This window comes from Leuciscus leuciscus (genome assembly GCF_965113295.1).
Source record: "Leuciscus leuciscus genome assembly, chromosome: 4".
In the NCBI taxonomy this organism is placed as follows: domain Eukaryota; kingdom Metazoa; phylum Chordata; class Actinopteri; order Cypriniformes; family Leuciscidae; genus Leuciscus; species Leuciscus leuciscus.
The window spans coordinates 3,013,001-3,040,633 of record NC_138728.1 but is presented as its reverse complement, the minus strand read 5'-3'; the positions used below and the strand labels follow the sequence as shown (position 1 = coordinate 3,040,633).

The 27,633-nt window shown below is 38.1% G+C and overlaps 2 protein-coding genes and 1 long non-coding RNA gene across 3 annotated transcripts in view; 1 reads left to right on the top strand and 2 right to left on the bottom strand.

Annotated features, from left to right (window-relative positions):
* Positions 1–355: 355 nt before the first annotated feature.
* pik3cg (phosphatidylinositol-4,5-bisphosphate 3-kinase, catalytic subunit gamma) lies at positions 356–9,752 on the bottom strand. The gene is made up of 11 exons (XM_082166906.1): positions 9,518–9,752; positions 6,333–8,326; positions 6,070–6,135; positions 5,760–5,985; positions 5,568–5,671; positions 4,789–4,935; positions 4,606–4,696; positions 4,385–4,515; positions 3,948–4,059; positions 3,054–3,211; positions 356–1,309 (listed from the first exon to the last, which is right to left on the bottom strand). The coding sequence occupies exons 2-11, from the start codon at positions 8,316–8,318 to the stop codon at positions 1,028–1,030; spliced, it is 3,303 nt and encodes a 1,100-aa protein (XP_082023032.1). The 5' UTR covers positions 8,319–8,326; positions 9,518–9,752; the 3' UTR covers positions 356–1,027.
* Positions 1,563–3,047, bottom strand: LOC309496785. Its single transcript, XR_014205237.1, has 2 exons — positions 2,891–3,047; positions 1,563–2,077 (listed from the first exon to the last, which is right to left on the bottom strand). It is a non-coding gene; the product is annotated as an uncharacterized lncRNA (long non-coding RNA).
* A 2,731-nt stretch (positions 9,753–12,483) lies between the features above and the next one.
* Positions 12,484–27,633, top strand: part of nampt1 (nicotinamide phosphoribosyltransferase 1) — a 34,503-nt gene continuing 19,353 nt past the window's right edge. The window contains exons 1-4 of the mRNA XM_082166812.1: positions 12,484–12,633; positions 24,027–24,183; positions 26,256–26,359; positions 26,438–26,566. Coding sequence (XP_082022938.1) covers positions 12,574–12,633; positions 24,027–24,183; positions 26,256–26,359; positions 26,438–26,566 — 450 coding nt within the window. The 5' untranslated portion in view covers positions 12,484–12,573. The remainder of the gene's footprint in view (positions 12,634–24,026; positions 24,184–26,255; positions 26,360–26,437; positions 26,567–27,633) is intronic.

The window sequence follows — 27,633 nt, the reverse complement described above, 5'->3', positions numbered from 1 at the left end:
AATACTGCAATAAGACACAGGTGTTCGTCATTTGCACTTGACCTACTTACGTCCCGCTCGTCTTGTTTCTATCTCTCCCGTTACAGACCGCACTGAACCACGCCCCTCCTCGCCACAAAAAGCATGTCATTAAACGCAACATTTATAAAAATAGAACATCCATGAACATGATTTTTCGATTCCCGTCTGACTGTTTTACATCCACGGTGGAGTTGAAAACAACAGTTCCCATCATTCTACGCTCATTTACATCGTCATCAAGCTACGCCGTTGTTGTTGTTTGGAATGTAGCGCCCTCTAGCGGCAGAAAATGTTGCATATTGTACCTTTAAGATGAAGAATTGTCATGACACTGTTTATTTACAAAGCATTTTAATATAAAGTTAAATATATGTTTAAAAAAAATGTAAATCATGTTAGAAGTGCTCTTGCGGGTTAGATATTAAACTAAAGATTACAGTTAGTAATAATGATTATCATCAATAAAATTTCCACTGCCTCGTTATTTTTAATAATATTTTTTTTCTAGAAAAAGCAGTGTTGCTCTACATACCATGCCCACCTTGTTGACATCACATGACCAGACAACAGTCATAATAAATTAATAAAGGGTGACAAATAAATGCGAATAAGGCATTTCAACCATGACATTAGTAAAACAAATTGCATGATGTCATTATAAAATCCCCAAACCATTTTTGTATCAACCAGAAAAAAAAAAAGAAAAAACAAGACTTGGTGCTCCATCTCGAAATTTATGCAGAAGCAAGATTAACAGAATTCCAGCGCTTCTCCTATTTACAGCTTCATTATGGGCATTTAAAATGACCCGATCTCTAAATCAAACAAAAAAAATTATTGTGTTGCAGTTCAAGATAATATCAAGACTGCATTAAGAACAAAGCAATGCATGGCATGCATGCATTAAATAAGAATATAATTTAGGTTTATAAAAAGCTAAAAGTAGTAACTAAACACTTAAAAATAGACACTGATTAACTTCATGAAGTAGCTGTGCTGCAAGTCTTCAAGCTGAACGCTTCTCCACACCTTGTTTAATGCCTAGCACCAAGTGTAGGAACCAGTTGAACTGCACAGTCCAACCCTTGTCTCGACAGATCTCGATTTGGTCCAAGAAGTGTTGTTTGGCCTCGTCCTCCGAGCGTCCGACCGTCAGAGCCTCCCGTATGTACTCGATGTCCTCCTTGCTGGTCAGCTGAGGCATGCCGGTCATCAGCATCATGGAGAACAGGATGATCAGCAGGTTGGTGTGGTGTCTCAGAGCCAGGTAGGCCCTCAGGCAAACGTTCTGCGTTTATGAGGAAGTTTATGTTTAGTCACAGCAGAAGAATCTGTGGTTACACTTTAGATATTCTACTAACTATAAGAAACCCCGTAACTACATATCAAGTAACTCTCATTAGAGTATTAGTATTTGTATGATTAATATCCGCTAACACTTTATTTTAGGGGTGTAACGATACCCTCATGTCACGATTCGATACATATCACAATACTGAACTCACAATACGATATTATTCTAAGACATATGATGAAAATGATTTTACTGTTGATTAAAATGCTGAATTTGATATTACATTGTTTGTGTAAATGAATATGCTTGGACTTGGTGCTGAAAACCCAATGCACAGGACAATAGAGACACCAGAATAACAATATTCATGATTCTGAAGCTGTGAATACAGAATTATTGTAGACGAATATGCTTGTACTCTCTCACTGACTAGATATATTTAAAATAATGTAGCACTTTTTACTGGTAACAAGACATTTGGCATTATCAGGACACACAAATATTCCCCCATTGCATGATTATTCATTATATTCAACATTATATATAGTAGTTTGACACTAAAACTCTGAAAACTTGATTTTTTGGGGTGAACTATACACAATATATATTGTCACTATCCACGATACATAGTTGCATTTTTGTATTGCGATATATTGTGTCACGATATATTGTTACATTCCCTAATTTATTGTGCTGCTCTTAAAAAGATATTCTACTGACAATAAGTAATATTGCAACTAGTGATGCACCGAAATGAAAATTCTGGGCCGAAACCGAAACCGAATATTTAGGATGCACTTGGCCGAAAACCAAAACTGAAGCCGAATATATATATATTTCGGCTTCAGCAATTTAAATTGCTTGAATTTAATGGATCTGAAACGAAAAATCACAAACCAATAGAATAATCAAACTTTTATAAACAGTTACATAACAAAACGTTGTTCGGCCGAAAATGGCATTATCGGTTTCGGGCCTAAACCAAAAAAAAAACTGCCGAAAACGTAAACGTAAAATATTTTAACAATAAATATAAATAATAATAATATTAACAATAAAATATAAATAATATAAATAATAATGCCACGCGCTTTGGCACTATCATCTGCAAATTTCTTAGTCTTTTCAAAGAGTGTGGCCACCGAGGGTGTTTGTGATGTAGTTGGGGTACTTTTAACCAATGTTGTTTTGCGGTACTCCTCATGTTCAATTGGATGTCGTGATTTCAGGAGGTGTATCAAACCTGTTGTCGAAAAGTTATTTGGCACCGCACCCCCTTTTTTTTGCAGAACAAATGTTACATATTGCAACTTTGGTGTCCTCATCTGAAACTTTAAAATACCTCCATACCGCTGACATGCTTAATCTTTGATAGGCAGACGCGTGATAACAGCTCGACCGTGAGTGAAACCTAAGCGCTTGCGCGCGGATGGGAGGGGCGGGTGACATTCATTTTCGGCTTACGTTTTCGGCCCGAAACCGATAATGCCATTTTCGGCCGAACATTTTCAGCGGCTGAAATTTCGGTGCACCCCTAATTGCAACTTCATGTCAACTAATTCTACTAACCCGAACCCGAACCCTAACCTAACAGTCTACTAATACTCTAATGAGAGTTAGTTGACATGTAGTTGCAAAATTACTTGTAGTTATTAGAGTGTCTAAAGTGGACCATCGAAATGCATTGTAACGAATCATTTGGTTTGTGAAATATTAAGGGTGAAATATTAAGATCTACCTGAAATTGGAGAAAATGAGTGCTGCTCTTTTTTCCTGTTGTGCCCATCAAGTAGAGGAAATCAGGAGTTAGCACAAAGGGAACTCGCTCCTTGCTTATCCCCAAGAAACTCTTGTAGTTTCCAAGTATGTGTCCGAAATCAATGTGAAAGAGGTTTCCTGGTGGAAAACATACATTTTGTTATTGTTCCTTGAAGTGATTATTGACCGAAGGAATATTCAGGCTTTTCTCAAACACCAGTGTTTGCTGCGTGATTTTACTTAGCACAAAAAAAATATTAATAATTTTTAATTATTTTAATTATTTATTTATTTAAAAAAAGGGATATTTCACCCAAAATTTTTTATTATGTCATAATTTACTCAAGTTGTTCCAATTTCTTCTGTTGAACACAAAAGAAGATATTTTTGAAGAATATGGGTAAGCAAACAGTTACCATTGACTTCCATAGTATTTTCTTTCCCCATACTATGGAAGTCAATGGTGCCCAACAACTGTTAAGTTACAAACATTCTTCAAAATATCTTCCTTTGTGTTCATTTGAACACATAAATTCTTAAAGGTTTGGAACAACTTGAGGGTGAATTTAAATGTTTAGGTGAACTATCCCTTTAACCTTGATATCTGCTTTTTAAAAGAAAAAAGGGTCTAAACGAGACATTTTTGGGTGAACTGTACCTTTAAGGTGAGGCACTTAGAATGCAAGCGAATGGGGGCCAATTTTTGGAGGTTTTAAAACGTGGCACTTGCAATAATTCCCCTGTTAAAACCTGTGTTTTTAGTTGTTATCAACATTATGCCACAAATGCTGTTGATCGACCTAAACTTAAACCTGGAATAGTCCTTTAAACAGCAGGATTCTAGCCGAGAGGTTACTGTAATAACAATAATTACCTGTCTCTGTGATCATTATGTTGTCATTGTGACGATCACCAATGCCCAGGACATAAGTTGCCACACAATACCCTCCACAGGAGAACACAAAGCGTTCAACAGCTTGCTGGTGCTAAAGAGGTGGTGTGGGGATGGAAAGAAAATGCACAAACATGACGTATCACCTGACCTTTTTCACATTTGCATCAAGCAAATACAAACATGCAAACAAGTGAGGCAAAGGTGTGACGTAGGATCTAACCTCACTGAACTTGACCAAACTCGCAGGTGTTGGTATATGAGTCAAGAGAGCTTGTTTAAAAATAGCACACTGGATGTGTGTAGGTGCCATGTCTGGTCTACACAAAGGCAGACGCCCTCAAACCAAGACTCCAGGAAGTGAGGCGTTTCCTTCCTCTTTAGCAAATAAAACAGTTCAAGTGGAAATAAGAACATACCTTGTCCTCGCTGACACACTTTTCACTGAGCCACTGGCTGAGGATTTCGTCTTTAAAAGCTCCGGTGTTCCCAACAGTGCTTTGCTGAATGTTAGCAATAGTAGTGGCATCCTTCACTATTTCAATCATTCCTAGAAGAGGAGAAGTCCTTACATTGTTCAAGAATGTTATGTTGTTTGGAAAGTGTTTGGAAAAATCTTTAAAAACACATCAAACGTTACCAATTTTATTTCCAGTGGAAATGCAGCCGTATGGTAACAAGGAAAGATCCAAGGATTCCAGCTCCCAGATAGACTCCATTATTAGTAAAATCTGAAAGAAAGAAAAAGAAAAGGGTCTATTTTGCAAGAAAGCATTGGTAATGTGGGTGATGATGAATGCTAGCATGCATTTAAATGATCTACCTGTAATATCAGCATGTCCTGTCGAAGGTCATCCCCGTCTTTAAAGATGACTCCAATTGTGTCACTCGACAAGGTGGTTGGGTCGGCTCGCTTGAACTGAAGCCATAAGGGTTTCTTCTTGGATGCCATCACTTTGCATTGTTCAATCTACAATTAAAATGGTGCATTGTTTAATGGGTGCATTATCTAAAGGCTATTAATTTAGAAACTAGGTCTTAGTATATTTATTGATGCTTTTACAGGATATTAATGGAATGTTCAATGTTCATTACAAGTTAAAGTTACTCCTTACAAGTTACTCCTGTTTTTGCAGTAAGACACTTACAATGGAAGTCAATGAGGCCGATTATAGTAAACGTTAAAATATTCAACAATGTGCATGTTAACATAATTTTAGAGTTTAAAAAAGCACTGTAAAGTTATATGCAATTTCATTGCCATGACAATTCAATGTAATAAACCCTAAAACGACTGTCAAAATTATTTAAACAGCTCTACTAATACAAGATTTAACAGAGAATTAATGGTTTTTTGCTTCACATTTCTGCTTTTAAATCCTCCAGAAATCAGTCTCATTCATTTCCATTGTAAGTGCATGAATGTAATGTCGATTTGTGATGTTTTTCAAAGAAAACAAGTCAAAATGATTTATTGTGGTGATCAATATTTAGCTGCAAATGCTGTCGAACTTGTATTGAATCTGTGCTATTCCTTTAAAACTAGAAGCACTGTATGTCAGTAGACACTAAAATGGAAGATGACTGTATAGTTGTACGTACCACAAGTGCCCCTGCCCGTAGCCCCGGGTCGTAAGGTACTTTAAAGCTGTCCGGCAATCCTGATATCTGCAGACCTTCCAGTTTCTGGCGCAGCTGAGTAACAACTACAGTGTTCCCACCACATTAGATATAAAATGAACTGAGTTGGCCTATTGCAATACACTAGAGACAAATACTGGCTGTAGTCATCACCTTGTGGTGAAACGTCATACTTTTCAGCAGACATTTGCTTAATCTCACGAGTGACTTTTTGCAAGGCCTCTGTGATCTCCACCTGCTTCCTGAAGTCCTGCAGCATGGCTTCACCACAACCACGGAGATAAGCTTCCAGAATTACGGCATACCTCTGCTGATAGTGCATGGATTGAGCGATTTCGCTTCGCAGGAACCAGAACAAGAAATGGCCGATGCGCTTGCTCTGTGAAGGAAGTCGAAAGAGTTGGCATGTTAAACTGAAAACATTTTTACGTAAAAACTGCAGTCGGATGAAGTTCTGACTTACTCTAAGTGCACGTTTGAGGAGGAACCTGGCAAGTGCGCTGTCATGGTACGGCTCAAATTTCACAGCCTACAAAAACAAAAAAACAAATAACCAAGTTGCACACTTCACATTATACTGTTATCAATTATACAGTTGGGTGATTCATTTTATGTAAATATTCCCTTGCTGATTTTAATAGCTAGCTGAAGTTCCTTTGTTCATATTGAGTTATGATATGCAAAACCAACCATGGCGTATGTTGTAAGTTATCACCCGAGGCTCACCTGAACAAGCTGCAGGAGGTACCGAAGGACATCATCATCCCCAAGAGTCTCCAACTTCCGGACGGCCAAAGAGCGCACTATTTCATCAGAGAAGTGGCAGTCCAGTAACTGTAAAGCCAAACCCACATCAAGCGAGCTTCGGTCCCATACGGTGCTCCTCTCCAGGAGACAGTGTGTAATCCCCACAGCCTCTTGTTTCCCCCACTTAACGGAGGAAAGAAACTTTGGATATGCTTTGGGATCCCTCATGCACTCCTGCCGGAAGTGCCAGAGCAATTCTTTATCTTCGGAGGTGAGTGGATGCAAGGGGTCGGTGGCAATAATCTGCTCGAACTGTTTGCGCAGGTGGTTGGGCATCTCTCTTTGTCCTCTCTCGCCTTCCATTTCTGAGTCCGGAGAGTCCTTGCTCTTGGGAAGAGCCACAGGGTAGCAGTACTTGTCCAGGAGAATAGCGACAGCCATGGAGTTGTTCTTGTCCGGGTTGGTTGCAGACGTAAGTTTGTCTGCGTTAACGCTGCTGTGGTCTTCATTCTTCTCGGGCATCTTCCACATGTGCAAGATGAACTCCCCTTGTCTGAGAAGGGAACGGTGGTCCACCAGTAACAGGTTGACATAGTAGAGCAAGCGGCTCTTGTTTTTGCAGTCGTTTTCCTTGGACGTTTGAGTCTGCGCTTTTCCACACGACACCTGAAGGCTAAGTCGGGCACCTTTGGGCAAGTCCTTGATCTTTATGTTGAACTCCAACCAGGTGTTCCAAAGCACCTCCTCTGTGAAGGGTTTGGAGTTTGTCCTTTCTAGGGCCAGGAGCTGTTGTCCGTGGAAAATGCTGGCCTCGACAAACACGATCAACTCTGAATTACGTGGGAGCACTGGTATGTCAATCCCCAAGATCTTCACCCTGAATTTACGATTGCAGTCCCAAAGGGAGATGGTGAACACCTTCTCGTGGTCTTTCTCAGTGATGGTCAGTTGTTCGTGAGTCCCGGCGACTCCAGTGCAGTCGTCGACTTGAGACCAGTCCTCTTTTTGGACCACATCTTGTTCTGGGTTTGGTGGATCCTCTAAAACCAGATGGATCTCTTCACCATTTTTAAGACACTGTCTGATCCAGTGGAAATTTTTTATCGCATGGTTGCCATATAGGTATTCCTCTCGTCCACAAACCCTCAAGACAAAATCGGATTCACCGACGTCTTCTGATATGCCTAAAAGTGCTCTCTTGTTAATGATCTTGGCGAAGAAGCTCTGAAGAACTCCGACAGGTGTGTCATCTATAGACACCTTAATGGTCTGGCTTGTTGTATCCTTGTGTATCACCACCAAAATGTGATTGTTACTTATTTTGCTCAGCAAGTATTCAGGAAGAGGCTTCGTAGTCATCCAGGGATCCATCGAGTAAAGTTTGGGATCTCGATCAGACAGCTCGATTTTCCGAGGGGTCAGCAGCTTTCTTCGTGTGAACTCCAGTTCGTCGTCATGGACGTTGCTTACATCGGTAACATCGTATCCGATTAGGTGGTTCAGAAACCGTTGGTACTGAAGCGAATCCTCAATAGGTTGTGGTCTAACAACCAGATGAATCTTCCCAACCTCTTTCCTCAATGCTTTCCAATATCTGATACAGTCAAGGGTTTGGAATACCTGCTGCTTGTCGTAGATCTCATACCAGTTGCCCTTCTTCTGGTAGAGTAGGATGCAGTGGTCCGGAGAGTATTTTTGGTAAAACTCAGGGCATATTTTAGTGGTGACTGCTCTGTGCCAAAGCTGGACCTTCACCTGCTCTACCGTCCAATTTCCAGTCACGTCCAGTTGCAGCGTGTCTAAGGTCTTGGTGTTTTTGTTGATGGTGGGAAGTATAAACTCAACCGGTATATGATCCATCGATATAGCGGCGTTAGATGTAAATGCTTTCATTTTCCTTCTTCTCCTCTTGTTTTCCTCTCTACGAACTACTGGCGGTTCATCATCACTGGCTTGCTGTTCCATAACCAATGCTAAATTGGTAAAAGAAAGAGCAGTTTTTTCACAAAAAGGACTAGGACTGCTTAAAGGAATAGTTCACACAAAAATTTAAACTATCCCTTAATTTACCCACACTTGAGGCTTTACGCGCGTTCATGAGAGAGTCAAGTTCCAGTGGAAGGGTGACCTCTGACCCATCGGCCTTTGCTACGTTTCATCCGTTTCACTTGAAATAGTTTCATATTTTAGTTAATAAAGTTAAAATATGGATATTTTTCTTACAAAAACCCATCGCTACACTTCAGAAGGCATTTATTAACACACTGGAGTCGCATGGATTACTTTTATGATGGATGCGCTTTTTAGAGCTTCAAAAACTCGGGCACTATTCAATGCCATTACAAAGCTGGGAAGAGCCAGGATATTATATAATGTAACTCTGATTGTGTTTGGCTGAAAGATGCAAGTCATATACACATATCTATGGCTTTAGTAAATCATGGGATAATTTTCATTTTTGGGTGAACTTTTCCTTTAATTTCATGCACAAATAAGCCACCCCCACAATATTTTACAAACTGATGACTGTTATGATTACACCTAAAATAGCTTCCTCAAAAAATAAAAAAAATATTCAAAGAAAAAAATCCAGTGGACTCCATTAACAGCATTCATATAGCGGTATAGCAGGTGAACAGGTGTAATATGCTTAAAATGTTACTTATAGTCTTCAGTACAGAATTAAATAGCATTTTATTTATAAACATATTTCTTTAGATATATTCTACTTGTTACAGGGTTACATTATCAAACATACAATCTGATACGAGAAAACGTTCACTTTATGCAAAGGAAGTCACCAAAGCAGGAAGCACAAATGTGCTAACCCTTCAGACAACAAATGTTGACAAAGCAGAAAAGTAAGCAAATAACGCAAACCGAATGTCACTGCAATTAAACATTGGTTTAATACATCGACCAGTTTAAAAGACTAAACTTTAAAAATGTCCATGTTGTAGAAACACACCGCAAACGCGGAAGTTTCTTTAATGACACTCTAACCAAGTATGATATTTAGAGTAGAAACACAAGTAATGTATCTATGGTGCAATGTCACTGTTACACAAAATAACAATACAAACTAGTTATAACACTGACAGCTCAGAAGTAACGGTTTTGCCGGAAGGTTGCCGTAAAAAAAGCGGAAAAATTCTAAAACTCACCGTTCAACAAACGCAGAGCCAAAGACCCTGAAAGCGGTCGAGTGAATACTTATACATGGATGCAGTGAAACTCAATACAGGCCACATACAAGTATAACCGCTCTTATTCCAGCAGTTATTAGTCCAAAATAAACGCGACAGTCAGTCAGTCAGTCACAGAAGCGCGTTACTTTCCCCTCCTCTCACCCTCTGATCACACGCATTCAGATGCTGCACCCATTGGCCTGACACACACTTCTGCTCACACTCGACTCTACGCATGCATAACATGTTGTAGGCTGTTTTTTATAATATGCATATATCTTTTTGCATGCAAATATGTTTTTGCATAGACAATAAGGGTTTTAGATTGCATAGCGATGCATATTTAAAATATAAAAGTTGTTAATGCATTTTTAAATCAGGTGATTTCCAGTTCAATCACTTATAGAAACACTATTTTATAAACACTATTATATAACTATTTTATATCACTATTTTCACTACTTTTTATTTAGTTGTTTACATGTCAACAATACAACAATTAACATTTTGTCAATGTTAGAGACATTTTATTCGCATACATTATTTGTGCAATGGTGTCCTCTAGTGGTGTGTTACAAGATAGGCACACATTTATACATAATACTGGATATTATGGCATAATTCATAATTCAGAAAATTATTGTTTTATATGAGGTTTGAGTATATGGAATGAAAGTCCAGAATACGACTTGAATATATGGGAGTGTGAATATATGGAATGAAACTCTGAATATATGGAATGAAACTGATTATAGCCTATGGAATTAAAAACTTGAATATATGGAATGAAACTAAATATATGGAATGAAACTTGAATTTATGGAATGAAACTAAATATATGGAATGAAACTTGAATTTATGGAATGAGAGTGTGAATATATGGAATGAAACTTGAATATATGGAATTAAAAACTTGAATATATGGAATGAAACTTGAATATATGGAATTAAAAACTTGAATATATGGAATGAAACTTGAATTTATGGAATGAGAGTGTGAATATATGGAATGAAACTTGAATATATGGAATTAAAAACTTGAATATATGGAATGAAACTTGAATATATGGAATTAAAAACTTGAATATATGGAATGAAACTTGAATTTATGGAATGAAACTAAATATATGGAATGAAACTTGAATTTATGGAATGAGAGTGTGAATATATGGAATGAAACTTGAATATATGGAATTAAAAACTTGAATATATGGAATGAAACTTGAATTTATGGAATGAAACTAAATATATGGAATGAAACTTGAATTTATGGAATGAAACTAAATATATGGAATGAAACTTGAATTTATGAGAGTGTGAATATATGGAAAGAAACTTCGAGTTGGTTGGTTGGTTCAGCAACTATTTAGCCATATATGTAAGATTTTACAATCATTACATAAGTCCTTGCTGTTACACAACAGGACAGTCTACTAATATATTACTTTTTATGTTTGTAAAAAAAAATAAAAAAATAAAAAGACCTAACAAAAAACTGTAGACTTTACTAATTTCTTTCTGAGGCCAAAGGATTTTTAACCTAGATTAGAAATCTTACTATTTAATAACGCTCCCCCTCTGTTGGTTATATGAAACTGCAGTCAATGATCTGTAGAACTGACGTCATGTACACAGCCTTTCGCACGGCCAATCAGAGAGCGGCTACAACAGCCCTGTGATTGGCTGATTTTGAGGTGGTGGGCCCTGTCTTGACGTCATTATCAGCTCGTCCAGTGATTGGTCAGAACATGCCAATCATTTTATTGACTAGATCAAATTGAACTAACATTTTGGCTTAAAATAACTTTTGTATAGCTTTATAGTTATATAGTTATAATCTGTATTGCTTCATAGATAGCCTATCTTGTTTGAAAACAATAAACCAAAACCATCCCACTGACATTAAACAGAAATTTAAATTAAATTGCATAGAGATTCAAGGATCAACATCAAAGCATGAAATTATATATAATGTGCACTGGTAGTCTCCTGAAAATAAATTCACCAATAAAAAAAGAAAACACTAATAGAGTTTTGAGCAATTACAATCGATGACGAATAGTCCTTCCATAATTTACACAAATGTCTTTTCAAAATAAAATGTTATGGCACCACTTGTAAATAAAAAGGGGTTACATATAACAATGAAAAAACAATGTCTATTGATAATTATATAATGTAAAATTATATTGTTTAGGACAATCATAGTAAATGGGAAAGCAAAACATAAAGTTACGGGCTTTCTAATAAAAAATCCATAGTTTTTTTTTTTAATTCTCTTTCTGATTCATCCATTCACTTTCTGGTAAGTATCAGGCCTCACGATTCCCTATGTAAATTTAAAAGAAGCAAAAAAGCAATTAAAACATCCCAGATATTAAATGAACAGACATGTTTAAATGAGATCTTTCTATAATGCAAATTTATATATATATATATATATATATATATATATATATATATATATATAATATATATATATATATATATATATATATATATATATATATATATATATATTCTATTTATTTAATAATTGTATGTATTATCTGTTTAAATGGCAATACTCTACATAGTCAATTGTTCTACTCATTGTTAATTTCAAATGTCAGTAGGATTTATGGTAATTGAAATGAATGTTAATTATTGTTACTTGCAAAATGTTTGCATAAATAAGTACCAAGCCTCTCCACAAACATCTCTTATATTGAAAAATAATAATAATTTGTAGAATTTAATGTTTTACTCTGTACAATGTAAGATCTGTTATATGTTGTCCCTAATATATGTTTGGCTAATGTTTGATGTTAAATCAAATGACATTGTAAGCTTTTATGAAAGTAAAAAAAACAAAACACGCCTCACTCCCTGCAATGACGTTCCGCTCTCCTCATCCACTGATTGGCCAGTCCACCCCATTCGGTCCCGCCCACTCTGATATCGTCACTCACCCTCCTCATCAACGGCGGTTGGTTGAGAGGGAACAACAGAAACTGACAGTAGCGCGCGACTCCAGTCACGTCAAGGGGAAGATGGAGCAGCACACAGGCGCCGTGGACTTCAACATCTTATTAGCCACTGACTCCTACAAGGTGAGCAAAGATCCCAAACCGAGTCTGGGTTACACACCGGCGAACCCGTGACCGAGAGGAAAACGAGGGAAAAGGAACGAGAAATGAAGGTGGTTTCATCCTTCAGGGCCGTTAACGGTTGAGTCGGTGTCAGTCAGGTCGGTAGGCCGAATGTGTGTGAGGAGAGACGACAGGTACATTCGCATCTTTATTTCTCTGAGGAGAATATATGAGTGTTTATGTCAGTAATGGCTGAATTTAAGCAGAAAAGAGTGTGTTACACCTTAAGGGCGAGACGCGAAGGTCCTGAGGGGAGATATCTTTCTTTTTTTCAAAAGCAAAACTGAAAGCATTTGCTTTCTCAGGAAATGGATTGATCTTGCGAAACTAACTTAGATGAAGTTCATTAAGACCAAGTGTTTCGTGATTTATTATAACAATTTTGAATGATATCTGTGCAACTAACCTTCTACTAGACCTGTATTAACCTTTTTGTAATCGTGTCACCGGTGTGATTTAACTTAATCAATTTGAGTTAAGTTACTGTAACTTACATTGGGATTTCTAAATTAATTGTACAGAACGTTAGATTATTATATTTGTAAAAGGTTCAAGGTGCAAAATTCAACATATTTAGGTGTCATTGTATTGCAAAACAATTAAATGTGTTGAATATACTTTGATTTTGACTGCACTGTACATAAAGGCTGATGTTTAATGTATAGTATGTATTATTAATGCATAGATCTGCACTTAAGTGTACTGTATATATGTGCACTGTAGCAGTGTTAATATCATAAACAAACCTATTATAACTATAACTTAGTTCCAGTTTTCTATACATGTATAATATTTATAAAAAAAAGACTTTTTAAGCACGGTATTGCAAAGATTTCGTATTTAATATCTAATATGAAAATGGCACTAGACAGCCTGGATACACATAATGTTGTAAAATGTAATTAATTAATATTAGTTTATGCATTTAAAGGGCTAGTTCATCCAAAAATTATCCCATAATCACGCCATCCTAGGTGTATATGACTTTCTTCTTTCAGCCGAATACAATCAGAGTTATATTAAATAATGTCCTGACTCTTTCAAGGTTTATAGTGAATGGTACATCAGATTTTGAAGCCCAAAAAAGCACATCCATCCATCATAAAAGTAATCCATACGGCTCCATGGGGTTAATGAAGGCCTTCTGAAGCGAAGCGATGCGTTTTTGTAAGACAAATATCCATATTTATAACTTTACTGGCTTCCGGTAACGGCCATATACACCTATGATGGTAAATTATGGGGTAATTTTCATTTTTGGGTGAATTAACCCTTTAATATTGGCAGCCCAAAAACTTAATACACTGAAAAACCTACTAAATATTAAACTTAAAGTAGAAAACTAAATTAACAGTCATTTAGTGTAAACAAAAACTAAATTTAAAATGTTTAAACCGTAATAATATTGTTTTGATCAGATTAAAATAAAATAATAATTAGAAATAGAAATGAAAGGTTAAATCTGGGTTAACTAAATGACTTGTGCTGGGTGGAAATATGAGTGTCTCTCACATTGTCTCAGAGAAATTAATATCCTTTCTGCTTAACAGATATATATATGCTATCAAGTATCAATCTATTGTTTGAGTGTGTTAAACTCGGGTCAAGCATGCATCCCTACAATTTCTTGGACAAAAATGCAAAACAAAACGTGCTCATTCACCAGTTTCGCAGTGTTTTAAAAGTTAATACAGTTTATTTATTATACTTTTAAGTGCCACCATGTAATGTTGCAAGATGCTGTATCATGAGAAACTTCTGTTATGTCCCACCCGACACGTGATGCAAACAGAGTGTTCGGTTTAAAGAAATGATAAGAAGGAAGTGTCTCATAACCTTTGAATCTTTAAAAATGTCAATTGTAAGCAAGTTTTACTTTGAACTAGACGGAGTCCTGAAGTTGTTTGTTTGTGTCTTTGACTTTTCACCTGGTCCCGATGCTCTCTTGTCCTTGAGAGTAGCGTCATTGACTGCTGTTTTGTCTGTTATGTTGTGGATATGTTCCTCATCTATGTTTAATCAGTGTTTTCGACGCGTTTGTCTTTTATCCTCCCACCGCGGATGTAATAGGATGCTCGTGTTTTGCATTGAGGCTGACGACACGTTCATTTAGCCTTTTAAGGGACGCTTCATTACTTAAGGGTCCTCCAGAGGTCATTGGAGGGTCATAGATCACGTGTGGAAAAGAGCTGGCTGTTCCTTATTTATTCAGTCAACACTACAGTCTGCTCTCTGTGTCCTCTTGATAATGAGTAGATTTTTCTACTGTTCTCTTTCAGGACTGTTGACAGCCCTATTCACACTGGATTAGTATTACCTGGTGACCTCTAGTCATTTGTAATAATTGCGGAGGTTGTGGATCTTGTAGGGCTTACACTTTTGAGAAAAATCAAATTCGAATGGATATCGAATATCAAGCAATGTATTCGAATATCTACGAGTAAAATGTAAAATGAAGTTAACGAACAACCTCGATCCATCAGGAAACGCCACATGGTCGCTGTATTTCACTGCGCTTCATGAAGAGTTTTTCTTTTGCGTGAAAAAGCCGTTCGCCGGAGATGTGTTAAAAGATAGCGGAGTGCATTCATGATGATTAGGCTACCGGTATAATAATCCTCCTGGCGCTGGGTCTGAGTGAGTCATTTACTCTCTTACCTTTGTTCTTTGATTAACATTAATGACACTTTTAGACCAGCCGCTGCGGACAGAGACGCGATCTGACACAAATCCCATTTTCTCACATCTCATTTAAGACTTTAGTTAAATAATAGGCAGGAATTACACTGCGGCCTCTTTAGTCTTGTCGTTATCTTCCATTTTCAAAACAAGCTGGCTTTTGGCTATTATTCGCTTGATTTGGTCATGGGCCTACGCTACAATACGTTTAGAGCGGCCGCTACTGGATGAGATGGCAAACAATAAAATAAAAAGCAAATGGTCTAATCATAGACTGTAAAAAATGCGCTACACATGGCACTTTAAAAACCGGATATCTAGTTTATTTATAGTTCGATTTCGGATATTTCACATCATGTTCGAATGCATATTCGAATATCGAATAAAAAGTGACAGCCCTAATCCCGTGCGAATCGGCCATGTCTGTGATTTGGCGGGTCGTATATAATTTTTTCAAGGTTTTTCTTTCCTGTGCGCTTTTTTATCCATCTTTCGTGAAGAATGGAGGCTGCGTTGGAGTATTTTGATAGTATTTTGGGTGCTGGGTCATATCGCTATACACCATGGTCCATGATACGATACAATTTGCAGAAAGAGAAAGCTGAAAACCATTAGAAATAGGGGTGGGCGATATGGCAAAAATATCATATCACGATTTTTTTCAGGAAAATCACGATTGACGATTTTATCACGATTCTTTTTATGTTGGTTTATGTTACTATTTTGTGACTTAGCATTACAGCCAATCTAATGTCCATATTTTAAAAACAAAGCCTTAGGTAACAAAAAAAAAAAAAAAAAAAATGGCAGACAGGGGCGAAGATAAATATATTTGTCATTATTTTCTTTGTTATTAAATATTAAGATCAAAGATACACATTACACATACACAACTTAATATACAAATTAAATAGGCTAAACAGTGCTTTACGTTTTTAGCTACAGTAGGTGTATTTAACTAGCATTGAAGAAAGTAATTAAATGAACAAATATGAAAATAAAACAAAACAGACTTCACTGTATAAATTATACATTGATACTTATTAAAGCTACTATTGAAGTTATCAGTCAAGAGCAGTGAGTGATTTTCTCTTTGCATTTTGTTGTTTTATTCAAATTATCATAAATTCAAATGATCATAATTTACTCTCTCAAGTTGTTTTAAACTCGAATAAGTTTCTTTCTTCTGTTGAAAATAAAAGTTATTTGGAAGAATGTGGGTAACCAAACAGTTGATATACCCCAGTGACTACCATAGTATATTTTTCTCCTATGGAAGTCAATGGGGACCAGCTATACTGTTTTTTTTAAATATTAATATTAGAAAAATATTTGAAACTATTAGAAGGAAATTAAAACAGGTTTGGAACAACATTAGAGTGCGTAAATTATGAGATAATTTTTATTTTTGGGTGAACTATCCCTTTAAGGACAAGCGGCAGCGTGTTTACTATTGCTACTGTCTCTTTAAGAGCTGCACGCGACGCGTCTAATATACACGCATTTGACAAGCAGATTTTCTCTCAATTTTCTCAAGTTTGCTTTCACTTTAGACATAACCGACTCTGTTTATGTAAACCTTGTGTGTATTTAACAGTATAAGCACAATAAGACTCGAAAGATAACTTAGTCCAGTATCCAGGCGCTGGTAGACAGGCTTTTAGTGCATGTGAGCTTCACATGTACGCGCTGAGAAACGCACACGTTAGAACAGCGCATCCGCACGCGAATTAAATGTTTAACCGACAAGGCATTAAAGCACATGCAAATATGAACTTTTGTCAACTGCAGTGTCCCGTTCCGCTGCGTTAACATTTTATGTGAATATACGTCGCGTTGTTCAGTATGTTGGGACAGAGGCGCCAGAACAGCAACTGATAGAATGCACGATACTACGATATTTCTTTTCAAAAGCAGATCTTGGAGACATTTTAATCGTCATTTCTAAATCACACGAGGTCCCCAGATAATACTGTGTCCTAACCAGACGCGATGCGATAAGATTCCAGCAACAAATAATTTGCCTGTCCACACTAGACGCGACGCGACTACGAGATGCGTCAAAATCTATTAAAACCCACAGCCAATCAGAACAGCGTGTGGGCGGAGTCTCGCGGCACCAGAGAGCAATCTTGATGGCACTCGCAAGAAAATGTATAAGTAGCTACTTAATCAAATTACATAGGCTACTGAGTTACTAAAACAATCTTTGTCAAATAATACACTTGTTTGTTCACAGTTTGAACGTCCCTGTTTCCATTTGTTTAATTTCAAGATCTGAGGTGAATTATCCAGTGTTGCTTTTACAGCTACAAAGCTGGAGCACTAAATGATATTCAAAGTCACATTACACGCTTTTAACATTAGCCTAGATAAAGCACATAAAAAGTACCTGAGATTATCATCGCCACACTTTGTGTTTGTTGTTCCAGCGCGACGTCGCAGAAAAATAGAAACCGTTTCAAAAATAGAATCGTCGCGTGTCGCCGCCGCGGCTGTTTAGAAAAAATATTACAGTATTTTTCACAAATAAAGTAATTGTTTAAAAATATATGAATATGTGAATAAAAAGGAGGTAAACACTGTAACACAGTAATCTGGTAATTTCATACGCACTGGTAATCATATTTTTTCAAATAAAGACAAGGTAACGCTAATATTACATGCAGCACACAGTAGTGTTGTCAAAAGACCCAGTACTTCGGTACCAAGTCGGTACTAGAAAAATGTAAACGTCACGGTACCAAGTTTTCTTAAGTACCGGTGGTACCGAGGACCCGTTCAAACCCGGTTCCTTGATGCGCATGCATGCACGCTAGAGCTTAGATTCTCTGCCCGAGCCCGAGCCCGGACTCGACCCGACCCGACCCGCGGGCCGGGCCGGGCCGATATTTCCCGCCACTGTCCTCGGGCCGGGTCGGGTCGGGCCCTTGATAAAGCACGTCACGTGTCATGCGCGGCGTCTCGTCCACTCGCACTCGCAGTCTCGCACGCGACGCATCACACCTGCTGTGCGTGCTGTACTATTCTGTAGCTTAAGTGCTTGAAGAAGCAAAGAAAAAAATTAAAACAGAAGAATTAACTTTGAGCAAGTTTGGAGGAAAATCGAAGGTATGGAAACATTTTAAACTAGTCGTGGGGAGTGACAACATATGTGTTGGCTTTGTCTCGTGCATTAAATGCGGCACGCTGCTCGCCTATGACAGCAAAAAAACGTGGACTTCGACGATGAACAGACACATGAAGCAGAAATTATGATAGTAGTCAGCCTCAGCCCTCGATGTCCTCTTTTGTTACTTTTCAGATCCATTTTATTTCTGAATAAACAAACAACGCAGTTTACATGCTTCTTCCTTGTCGCATTATTCATTAAGATAATAATTAATAAATGCACGCACAATCATGAATGTGATAAATGTTACAGATATGTTTTATGCACAAACAAATGCCTTTCAACATGTGCAAAATTCAGAATTAAGTGAATGTGCTGCAATTTGTTCAAAAAGAGAGTATGTAGTAGCCTACGATGTGTTAGCCATTGAATAAGCACATTTAGTTTCAAGTTTGTTAAATTTTGTTTTGAAGAAAGCTTTTCTTTAAAGTGAATTTCGTTTAGTATAAATTGTATTTTAATTTTAATAAATTTTTCATCAACCAATTGCCTAGATTTAATACATAAAAAGCAATTTACCAGACAATATAATCATGACATGGAGTCGCGGGCGCGCTGCGGTCACTTACACCATTTGAAACTCGCGCTGTCACCGAATTTACAAATGCACATCTTGCTTGTTGCTCACACACATATTATGTTGAAATAACAATATGTTGAAGTAACATTATTAATAATAATTAATCTTTAAGAAGATTGAATGCTGAATGTTGTGCTTGTCCAATTTAATAAAATTAAAACTTTAATTGTGATAATTAAAATAATTGAATATTTAATATTGAATGGCCAATTTTTGCTCATTTATTAATAGTATTTATATAATATATATAACTGCGCAGCTCCCCCCTGTAGCCTAAATGATCTAGCACAGCAGCACCTGGGTTAAAAAAAAATCCTGGCGCCGCCCCTGGTTATAACGGCCCACATATTAAAAATGGTCGGGTTTAAATCGGGCTCGGGCTCATAATTACAGTGAACGTGTCGGGCCGGGCCGGGCTCGGACACATCGGGCTCGGGTAGGGTCGGGCTTGATTTGTTGGGCCCGATCTAAGCTCTAATGCACGCATGCACTGAGCGCGTGCAGTTGCGCGTCCTCTTTATTAAAGCACTGAGACATGGCGACCGGCGGTGCTGCTGATGTGGTGGCTGTAAATCCACTTGTTGATAAGAAAGGAGGAAAGAGACACACATGCAGATTCGTTATTCCAAATGTAGGCGCGCGGCAAGCACGCTCATAATAGAAGCGACGCGGCGCGCTCGGTTTTCCAGGCACGCCTATGTTCATGGTTGCATAGCAACGACAGACGCCACGGGAGAGCAAGCGCTTGTGGAAAGGAGAAACTTGTCGATCTCCGAATGCAACGTTACATGAGGAGAGTAAAGATGGAAAGCTTTTAAAGATTAGTTCCATATAAATTCACGGATCATTTGTTGTTTTGTCATTAGTGAAAATCAATATTGACCTTGTATTTGAAAAAGGATCCTCATATTAGAGTTCTCAACGGGTCGGGTCGGCCCGACAAACCCGACGGGACCCGCGGGTTCGGGTCGAAAATATAAGCAAATGACTCGGGTCGGGTCGGACCTCGGGCTTAATCTTTTCCGCTCAGTAAAAAAAAAAAAACATTTATTAATCATCGCTGTTGTTCACCGTAAAGAAAGTCTGGCTGCTGCGTGCAACGTGCATCATGGAGAGGGGCGGGGGCAGACGCCGCTGCGTGCAAGCCTTTACCCTGGAGAGAAGAAGATGGAGTTGGTGAAAAGTAAACTTGCCGCAGGTGAATTCACCGTCGCAACTACAGCCTATTTATATATTTAAAGTTTATTGTTTCAGTTGTTTGTATTGTTAAAAGGCGTGAACATTAAAGGTTGATTTGAATTCGCGTCTGCTGGTCATGATAATACGTGTATGAGAAAAAAAAATTCCGACGTGGCGTCGGGCCGCGGGCCGGGTTCGGGCAGATAATTCATGTTGATGTGTCGGGTTACATCGGGTCCGGGCTTTAAAAGCCACGGGCCGGGTGACCCGGGTCGGGTCGGGTTGTAATTTTCAGGCGGAGATTCGTTCGATTATTTTTGAAACGGTGCGAACTGCGCTCTCCATGATGACGAGGAAGTATCAGCAAAGAATTTATTGATTTCTAGCCCTTTGGTACCGAAATTGGTACCGAGAACCGTGGATTTTCACTGGTATTGGTACCGAATGGCGAATACTGAAATGTTGGTACCGTGACAACACTAGCACACAGTGAAAACGATATGAATATGACACAGTGGGCAACTGGATAGCCTATAGCACAGCATATTTTAAAAAGTTTTTCGATCGCATCTCCTGTGAAGCTGATCTTCTGTTCACATTCACTCACTTCGCACCGTCACTCGCAGTAACACGTTTATCAGGCTACAAATGCACACTTCACAAGATATCACAGCTGGATTCCATTAAATCTGCAATGTTTGTGAAATTAAATGTTTATTAGATATTCAGAGATTTGTTTAAATGACGTAGATGCGCATTTGCTGAACCTTGACGGTAAATGAGAAGGTATTTTAGCCTGATTGTTTGCCTTTTCTGTTACAAATAATATAAAAGCAAACGCTTTACTTTTTCGCATAGCATTTACTTCCTTTATTTACCAGTTCTGTCTAACAAAGTATTAGATATGACTGACAGAGATCGTAAACTAATGAAGATGGGGAATGTGAGTGAGTGCTGTGTGATCAGGCGCTGCCGTTCTCTTCTCAGCGCCGCCCGTCAAAATAAATGTCTGGAGCGCTGCCAAAATAAAAGTCCCGCTTCCAACACATCGGCCAATCAGAAATACTTAACGGCCGATGCCGATATTTAAAAAATGCCAAATATCGGCCTTGGTGATATATCGTTCGACCACTACTTGTGATGCTACTCTTGTTTGACATTTACACTCCATTCACAGTTTTGGCTCACATAGAAACAGCATGAAACTGTAGAAGCAACTGACATTTAGAACAAGAGGTGGTGAGAAGGAAGGAAGAAAATTACATCAGGAATTAAAGAGGGGCTTGGTTTAATATTTCATGTTTGAATATAGATGGAGTAACATCCAGGTCGGAGAAATAGAGCACACAGGATTTTTCAGTGGTCATAGAAAGCTCAAGAACGAGTGTTCAAGAGTTCAGCAGTGTCCGTTCACTCCCATGAAGCATTGCAAATGACATAATGAATCTGATACTGTCATACTAATTGAAATAAATGTAAATTATACAGTTTTTATAGTTAATTTTTACTGTTCTCTGTCTTTTGTTAGATTAACATTAATGACACAGATGGCAGCAGGGATATTAGGCTGCTGTCCCTTTAAGACCAAATGCACGGATCCAATATACTGACACGCATCCGATTTCTTTCCTAACTGTCTATGTCCACTTGAGACATTATTGCCTGTGTTTATGACAATGCTCGCCTTATTTTCGTTAGTATTTGACCGTTTAGGCACTTATCCGAAACCCAAAGTAGGTATACTTCGCTTGTCTGCATATTTAGCTGATTTAGCTCCATCTCGGAGCTCGTGCACAGAAAGCCGCTTGAGATTAATAACTCTTTTTAACTCAAGCACCAATATACCGCATTTAACGACAGTCACTCATGTCACATGATTTGAGTGATTTGCACATTAAGGAGTGCCAAAAGTGTACCGCTTTAAAGGAATCGTTTAATCTCTATTATTGTGTTTTCATAATGCGTTTTAAGCCAAAATTTAATTAAAAATAAATGCTGGTTAATCGCTCAGCCTCCAGGAGATTTCAGTCCATTTCTGACTAATGGGTCCACTTGGGGAACATCAGATTAGATCTGGATGGTTCAGTTTTACAATTTGTTCACAATATTTTACTTTCATTTCAGTTTGCCACACCTTAAAATGACTGCTTGTACAACCTCCCAAGCTGAATCCGTGGCTGGTTTCCTTGATCTGAAGCCAATTCTGTGGCATGTCCTCCGCGCACACAGCCAGTTGTTGCGCATGCCTGGACCACATGCAGCTGTTCACATGAACGGCCTTTTCCAGAAGGGAAAGGGCATCCAGTCCAGGACTTCCACGGCTGCTGCTCCACAAGGACTTCTGCCCTTTGGGAGAAAGAGCTTCCTGAAGTTCACCCTCGGGGTTGCAGGGGAACAGCCACTGTAGCTGTCAGGCAAAGCCATGAGTGTGTAACCTTTCCCAGGCTGGCCTGTGCACAGGAGAACAGCCAAAAACTGCCAGGGAAAGGTCAGCATGCACAAAATATCAGAAGTGAGCTTAAGTAGGTTGTCTGTTTGATATCTTGTGTAACTGTAGTCACGTTCTCGGCATAGGGTGTATTTATATCACAACTCTTTGAAGAGCAAGAGGGCAAACTGGATTTTTTTTAATTATCGGAAGAAAACGTTGCTAAATGCAAAATACCTCCATGATTCTGTTGTGGATTGTTGCTATGCTAACAGATATTCAACAAATAAATAGCCTACATAACTACAGCCTTTTATTGCACAATACTGTGTAAGTTCATAAAAAAACGTACTGTGTAAATGTATAAAAAATCCTTGCCTCATTCAGTATGCGCAGTTCTATGAATATGCAAATGAGCCCCGCCTCCACTCACTCACTCACTCAGCTCAGAGATCCACTGGTTGACGATCACACGTTGATCTGATTGGTTACAGGGTAGTTTGTGATGTCAGAAACACCAGCGATTTCAAACCGTGTTTTTGAGACTGTCTTTGATTCACTGCAGTTTTAAGGAGAAAATACTCAGCAATGGTGTCGACTTATGAATTTACAAATGGTTTGTCTAAAAGCATTACCACATTGACATATAAGCAACATTAAAAGCTTGTTTTTTACCTCAGGGGGACTTTTAACACTTTTAATAGACAAGAGTCCAATCGAGCCGGATCTTTATTAACCGACAGCAGCGTTTGTATCTGGATGGTTTATAATGCAAATAATAAACTGGCGTGATGGAGAAGAAGTGCAATGTCACGTATGCATGACCCTACAGCAGCGTTGCTAAACGTATGATGCTAATGTATGTTGCGTTTTGCGGTATTTTGGGACGGGGTGTCAGAACTGCAGCTCTGTAGCATGACACTACGGTCTCTCTCGGATACATTTAATCATTCACGATCTAAAATCATGATATTGCACACCTTAAAGTCCACCCCTTTTTAGTAAGCTGCATCATTTGAGGTATCATTCTTGTCCGTAGCATAAACTGTCTAGGATGAGCTGCATGCCAACATTTAACACAATAATAGCAGTGATGTCTGTCTAATAATGTGTGTAATTTGGTGCTGGATGTCTGGCAGACAAGCTAGAGTCAAACCCAGCATCTGACTGAATTACAAGAAATGGTGTTGACACAGGGTTGTTCACATCCATTACCATATTTGCCAATTCAACAGAGCAGTGCCAGCGGAACAGCGTGAGGAGTTATGTTGCTTTTTTTTAATTGAATATATAATATGAATTTTTCTTTCTTGCAGGTCACGCATTACAAACAGTACCCACCCAACACTAGTAAGGTGTATTCCTACTTTGAGTGCCGTGAGAAGAGGACAGACTCTACCAAGCTCAGAAAAGTCAAATACGACAAGACGGTCTTCTATGGGCTTCAGTATATTCTCAACAAATACTTAAAAGGTACGTTGGACGTGGTCGCCAATGCTGATTTAACTTGTAAATGGATGACGCAGACCCGCGGGTAATTTTTGGGTTGTGTTCATGCTAAAGTATGCAGCCTTCCCTCCACACGTACAGTCAGTTTGCTTCATTCTGCTCATAAGCAGACTGAAAAATAATAACTCTGTTTGTTCCAACAGAAGGAAAAAAAAAATGACTTTCTCGTGATGGAGCCAGTGTTTAATGACCGAACTTGACGGTAGAGTTATAGTGTAAGAAAATAGCAGCACGAAGAGGCGGTTTGAGTGCAAGACTAGCAGTCTAGTTTGAGGTTGTTGTTGTTCTTGCATGCCGATCAAATATGCCACATTTATAAAGGAATTTTGTCTATTTTTACACTGTAAAGGATTTCATGGTGCGCTGGGGTGAAGGCTTTAGAAATTGTGCTATTGAATGAAACGAGACAATAGAGCATCTGCTCTTTAACCCACAAAAGACTGCCCGAACCAGTCTGTTTCACAGCTTTAGTCGAGATACTTCATATTTGGTAGACTAATACAGTAAATACTCAAGTTACTTCTATTGCTGTCTTCCTTTCATCAGTTGTTTATGCATTGAATGTTTTACACTTCGTTCTAAATTTCTAACCCTCAGCATTTGCTTTGCAGATCATTTTGTAAACTTGATACTTAAGGAATTTAAAGATTCAAGCAGCGATGATGTTATAGTGTTTCCATACTTTAATTACAGACATTTTGAGTAAATGTGTTTAAAAAAAAAAAACACAAACAATTGAAACAAATGATTGTTTAGTCAAAAGTTATAAGTTAAAAACAAGAGATATCATACGTTTGTGAATTTTTCAATTTCAACTAACTAATTTATTTATTTACTACACCAATAAAGGTTTCAGAATGCATTAAATTAATAAAACATGAACATATTGTATATATAAAGTCTGCTATAATAAGTACACTTGCATGCACAATCATAATGCCATTGTGTTGGGAGTTTGGCAATTAAACTTTATTAATCAAACTAATGTGATTAAGCTTATAATCGTAGTAACCATAATTGCATTAAATGTTGCGTACACCAATTTTAGTCGCAATGGAAACACCGTAATCGCATTATTACCGCCCTGAGCAGAGCGCACGCGCGCGGACATACAGAAGATGCCGTGTGTTGCTCATACAACTTCATGAATGAACTCAGTGACATTATTGTGAAGCTTTCCCTCCACTCCGAAAACACAACTCTCTGCTCCTTATCTTCATACAGAGAAAGCCTTGCAACCCCAGTTACATTGCTATGTTCATCGCGACGCCGAATAATATCCAAAACGTCCATAGAAATGTGTTTTGCATTTGATGTAAGACAAGTAGATTAAAACTGGCTAGTAACTCGCCTACTATATGCAAGTTCATAATTTGTGTTGTGAGGTATGAGAATAATGGCGGTAAAAATAACCACACTTCTTAGCAAATAATCTGAATAATTTAAATTGCATGTAAAGAGAAGTGAAGAGGTTTTCTCGTGTCTCACTGCTTAATCTGATTATTGGTAATAATCGCATTATTGGTGCACATCAACATAGTGACAGTCAAGTTTCACATGTTCTTGTTCAGAAAAACAAGTGAAATTCGTTTTTTTAGTCTTAGCTGTGACATGTTGCAGAGATACTTGATTGGAGGATCATCATTTGTTTTGATGCATGACAAAATATACCAATAACAAGCGTGTATTCCCACATAAAACATAAAGCCTTGCACTGCTTTACATTGGTAGTGTTAATCTAGTTCTCATTTGTAAGTCAGAGCATCTGCTAAATGAGTACTTTAAGGATACTGTGCCTTTAAGACAGTTTGTAGCAACATTATGCATGATATTGGTAAGACAAAGCTTCACTGTGAGCATAGAAGTTTCCCTTAATGCAATAATGCAAGGAATGTAGGAAAGTGTGCAATTATACGTGTGCAAACAGGGGCGCAAACTTCCCACCCTCTCTTACAGTCGTTTTATTCCTGTATTGTCCCGCCACTTTCTTTGTTACGCTAGTCTTACAGTTGTCCCCTCTCTTTTTGCACTCACAGGACAGGTTGTCACACCAGAGAAGATCCAGGAAGCAAAGGAGGTCTACCGGGAACACTTTCAGGATGATGTATTCAACGAAAAGGGATGGAATTACATTTTGGAGGTACGGAGAAACTCGTCTCTCTGATTTTTCCGTCTATGCTGAACGTTCATTAACATCTCTTATGTGACATCACTGCAGAAATACAAGGGTCACCTGCCCATCGAGATTAAGGCTGTGCCGGAGGGAAGTGTTATCCCGCGTGGGAATGTGTTGTTCACCGTAGAAAGCACCGATCCGGAGTGCTACTGGCTCACTAACTGGGTCGAGGTGAGTCATGACCCTTAAACTCATCCCTACAGTTATTTCTATATTCATCCAACGCTTTTATCCAAAGATACTTACTTTGCATTCCAGGTATACGTTTTTATTTGTTTAATATAGGGATGTCACGGTACCAAAATTCCAGTAGTCGGTACCGATACCATTAAAATTTTACGGTACCACAGCAAAATCTGTTGGAACTATTTTTCTATTTTATTTAACTATTTGAAAAAAATATTAAATTCAGTTCAATGACTTTATTTATGACGGTAATCATAAGTAAATAATACATACCGGTATAAGCATTAAAGGCTACATGCTGTTTAAACGTAAATATTGAGACTTCGCCAAATCTACTGTACAGTAGCCTAATTATTTCTGTCAATTTCTTCAAGTTAAACCGAACTTTTATTTTGACGGGTTGCCGTGAAGACCTTTGAGTTTCTGTGTGTGTGTATGATATGACGATAGTTTTTTTTCTCAAATTAAACGGTAAAATGCTCATGAAGTGACTCTCAGAGTGGCTCTGGAGATGAATTTCATCATGTCCTCATATCGTGAGGCAGCAGAGACTAAAAACAGCGCGAGCGTCACTCGTGCTTCAGTGTGTGTGTGTGTGTGTGTGTGTGAGGTAAATGAAACTGCGCGTCTGTGCCATTCATTCACACAGAGACAAGCAGAACATGCAGGTTAATATTTAAATAGTCTTTTTGCAGTTTAATATACACAGACACTATATATATATATATATATATATATATATATATATATATATATATATATATCGTGGTATATGTCGGCTACAGACAGTGCTCCAAGTAAAAAAGTTAGTCTGGAGCCCCGCGCTTAGATAAAAACACGGAAGCGACTTAAAGCAGCTCCTATTAGTGGGTACCGAATATACCCGGTACTACAGAAATGCTGGTATCGTCACATTTTCAGTACTGACTTGGTACTGAAGTACCGGTACTTTGACAACACTAGTTTAACATATAAAGATTATTATTCCGAAATCCATTTTAAATGCCAGCCTTGAAACTGCATTTCAATCTTAACTATTTAGAATATATTTC